Below are 3,548 nucleotides of genomic sequence, written 5' to 3'. Positions count from 1 at the left end.
AAGAGGAGGATTGTAGAGTGGGTCTCTGGTGATAGCAAGCAAAGGAGGAGTAAGAGTGCAGGTTGGGCTTGGGTTTCTGGATGGATGATGGAGCTTCAGAGATTGTCTCAGGTTAGGCTCAGTAGCTCTCAAAGCTGATGTGATTTGGGGTGTGTGTGTGTGTGTGTGTGTGTGTGTGTGTTTATGTGGGTATCTCATTTCTCTCCAGGATGAAGATGGAAAACAATTGTCAGATGAAGACATACGAGCTGAAGCTGACACATTTATGTTTGAGGGTGAGCATCCCGGTGTGGGACTATATGGGGACAGGGGTCTGTCCATTCTCAGGGACTTGGCAGCTTGACCCCAGACCACCCCACCACCCCATCTTCCCCATCCTTCCTTGAGGGCCTTAAGTAAATGTGCTGTCCACTCCCTGGTGTTGAGGAAGCCCAGAGACTCACGTCTGTCTGGTTGCCTCTCAGGCCATGACACCACTGCCAGTGGCCTCTCCTGGGCTCTGTACAATCTTGCAAAGCACCCAGAATACCAGGAGCACTGCCGGCAGGAGGTGCTAGAGCTCCTGAGGGACCGTGAGCCTCAAGAGATTGAATGGTGAGTGCAGATCCTTATGGTTTATTCTTGAACTCCTCTCTCATAGTCTCTGTTCCTCGGATGGGGATACCAAAATAACTTTTGGTTAATTCTGTCCTTATTGCTTAATGAGGATAGAAACGTTGGGCTCTGAGCTCAGTGTCAGTTGGCTTGAGGATTCTCTCTCTTTCTCTCTGCTCCTCCCCTTGCTCATGCCCTCTCTCTCTTTCTCTCTCTCGAATAAATAAATAAATCTTAAAAAAGATAATTTTTAAAAGCCCTCGGAACAATGGGGAACTATGCAGAATAAAGGTAATTCAACCTGATTCTCATGTCTGTAACAATATAACACCAAGATGGAATCAAATATTTAAAATAAAAAATAAAAGTATCTTAAAAGCTCTAGAAGAAACCATAGGAAATTATAGTTCCAGGATAGGGAAGCCTTTATCCTGACAATAATTCCAGGAAATATATAACAGATTGCTATACTGTTGAATGAAAAAGATACATAGCAGTGTGCATAATATATGGTATGCTATCCTAAAATTTCTTTTAATGCAAAAAGTAGCTATGGAAGGATAAATAAAAAATAAGAACCTAGGCAAACTGTAAGAGTGGGAAATGAGTGGTGTTGAGTCAGAGGGGTGGTGTTTTACAGTTTTTCAGTTTGAATTACTTAATGATATCAGATGTGAAAAATTTAAATGACCACGCAATTTGAAGGGGATTAGAGAACAAGAATACAATCCCCTTACTTTATCTTCAATGTTTATAAAAGTTTTCTGGCATATTCTCTTGTGTTTTCTAAGCATAGAATCACTACCTGCCAAAAATGACACTTTGACCCCTACATTTCAGATTGCATTACTCTCCTCTTTTCTCCTCTAATTGCATTAGCTAATATCTCTAGTACCATCATAGATACAACATTGGATCTGTTTCTGTTGATTCTGAGTCATTTGGCTTTTGATTTTGCTCTCTTGCTATAAGCAATATGTAATTTTTATGCAGATTTGTAAACCTTTTTATGGTTGGCTTTTGGGTGTTGTGTTTTGCTCAGAAAATCTAAAAACACCCACCTAAATTTTCTCTCCTACTTCTGTGATACTGCTTTTCTTTTTCTTTTTAAAAAATCACTTTATTGGGGTATGATTGAATACAAAAAGCTGTACATATTTAATGTACAGAACTCAATAAGTTTGGAGATATTTGATCCATCTGGAATTCATTTTGGTAGAGGGAGAGAGGATCTCAAGGGGCAGTAGGGGATTGGGGGGGAAGGGTCTCTGTTTTTGCTGCCTGGATAATTGTTGGGGAGCTTCCTTAGGGACGACCTGGCCCAGTTGCCTTTCCTGACCATGTGCATCAAGGAGAGTCTGCGGTTGCATCCCCCAGTCACAGTCATCTCTCGCTGCTGTACCCAGGACATTGTGCTCCCGGATGGCCGGGTCATCCCCAAAGGTGCCCACAGCCTCAGGGGGAGGAGCCTCAAGGGCAGAAAGAGGGGCCAGTCAGGCTGGGGGAAACTCTTTCTGACTGGGCCCTCCTCTCCCACAGGTGTTATCTGCCTCATTAGTATTTTTGGGACCCACCACAACCCATCCGTGTGGCCAGACCCTGAGGTGCTGCCTCCCCCTCCATCCCCACAGCCCACCCTCCTCCTTGTCTATTCCCTTAGGGGGACCTTGGGGAGGGCGCAGGGTTCTGACCTAGCAAATCAGACATCACCTTCCCCCATCAGACACAAGTTTGCCTCTTCCAAGGCTGGCTGGCTTGGGAAACTCCATCCAGCAGCCCTGCCTCTCCCTGCCCCCAGGTATACAACCCCTTTCGCTTTGACCCAGAAAACATCAAGGAGAGGTCACCCTTGGCTTTTATTCCCTTCTCTGCAGGGCCCAGGTGAGCGCAGAGGGTATCTGAGGTGGGAATGGGGTGGTGGAGGCAGGGGTCTGGGACTGAGATCCCAGACATGGCTGTGGGGGTGGGAAAGGGGGGAAATTGAGGATGGCTCTCCTTCTCTCCCCTCCTCCAGAGGGGAGTGGGGATTGAGTGGGTCCAACGAGGGGTCCGAGGTGTGGGCAGAGCCTCTTCCCCCTGTCTGCTGGTCTGAGTTCAGGGCTGGGGTCTGAGCCAAGCTCAGGGGATAGGCAAGCCCACATGGGGGTCCCAGGCATGGTTAGCCCCCTTCTGGATCCCTGCGGGCCGGGCTGCGAGCATCCCTGCGCGATGGGATCTGCTGGGGTTCCTGGCGTGTCAGAGCCCCCACTCCCGCCCGCAGAAACTGCATTGGGCAGACGTTCGCCATGACAGAGATGAAGGTGGTCCTGGCGCTCACGCTGCTGCGCTTCCGGGTGCTGCCAGATGAGGAGGAGCCGCGCAGGAAGCCGGAGCTCATCCTGCGCGCGGAGGGCGGGCTTTGGCTGCGCGTGGAGCCGCTGAGCGCGGGCCCCCAGTAACCAGCCAGCTCCTGGCTTGGGATCTACTCAGACCCTACACGCCTCGCTTTGCACAATCCCAGGAATGAAACTGCCATCTCTTCTTCTGGAGCCTCACTGAGTACCAGCAGGGGGCGCTTGGGACCTGTGGGAACCCAGGGGTGGGCGAGGAGGAGTAGAGAGGAGGCTGCTGTCTGAGCCCAAGACCCTGACAGCCTTTCCAGGTGACCACAGGCCTCCATACTTATTGTGGGTTGTCGGAGAATCAAACCCGTGGTTACTCCAGATTTCCAATGAACAGATCGAAAATATAACAAAGAAAAGCATGCTAAAACTCTAGCCTCTCCAAGTAGTCTCATTTCAATAACTGGGAAGTTGTCTTCAAACTGTCTGGCAGCACTCCATCCTAATGATGTAGTTTGAAGTTTGGGGTTCAGAGTCCCCGGCTAAGAAAGAATTCTTGAGGTTTTTGGTTCAAAAAGGTGGTTTTTCTAAAGCACAGGGACAAGAGCTGCTGCCCTGGGATTGTGAGGAGCG

The 3,548-nt window shown here is 49.0% G+C and overlaps 1 protein-coding gene across 9 annotated transcripts in view; it reads left to right on the top strand.

The window, feature by feature from the left end:
- LOC103677173 (cytochrome P450 4F3) overlaps positions 1–3,340 on the top strand; it is a 20,007-nt gene extending 16,667 nt beyond the window's left edge. For 8 of the 9 annotated variants that reach the window (XM_040629131.1, XM_040629129.1, XM_040629133.1 and 5 more), the window contains 6 exons: positions 209–275; positions 465–594; positions 1,904–2,037; positions 2,134–2,198; positions 2,393–2,475; positions 2,855–3,340. In XM_040629131.1, coding sequence (XP_040485065.1) covers positions 209–275; positions 465–594; positions 1,904–2,037; positions 2,134–2,198; positions 2,393–2,475; positions 2,855–3,032 — 657 coding nt within the window. In that variant the 3' untranslated portion in view covers positions 3,033–3,340. The remainder of the gene's footprint in view (positions 1–208; positions 276–464; positions 595–1,903; positions 2,038–2,133; positions 2,199–2,392; positions 2,476–2,854) is intronic. The other variant, XR_005834595.1, reaches the window with a different exon arrangement.
- Positions 3,341–3,548: the final 208 nt, after the last annotated feature.

The sequence above is a fragment of the Ursus maritimus genome, unplaced genomic scaffold, assembly GCF_017311325.1.
Source record: "Ursus maritimus isolate PB19 unplaced genomic scaffold, ASM1731132v1 scaffold_14, whole genome shotgun sequence".
In the NCBI taxonomy this organism is placed as follows: domain Eukaryota; kingdom Metazoa; phylum Chordata; class Mammalia; order Carnivora; family Ursidae; genus Ursus; species Ursus maritimus.
This window is presented reverse-complemented; position numbering and strand designations above follow the sequence as displayed.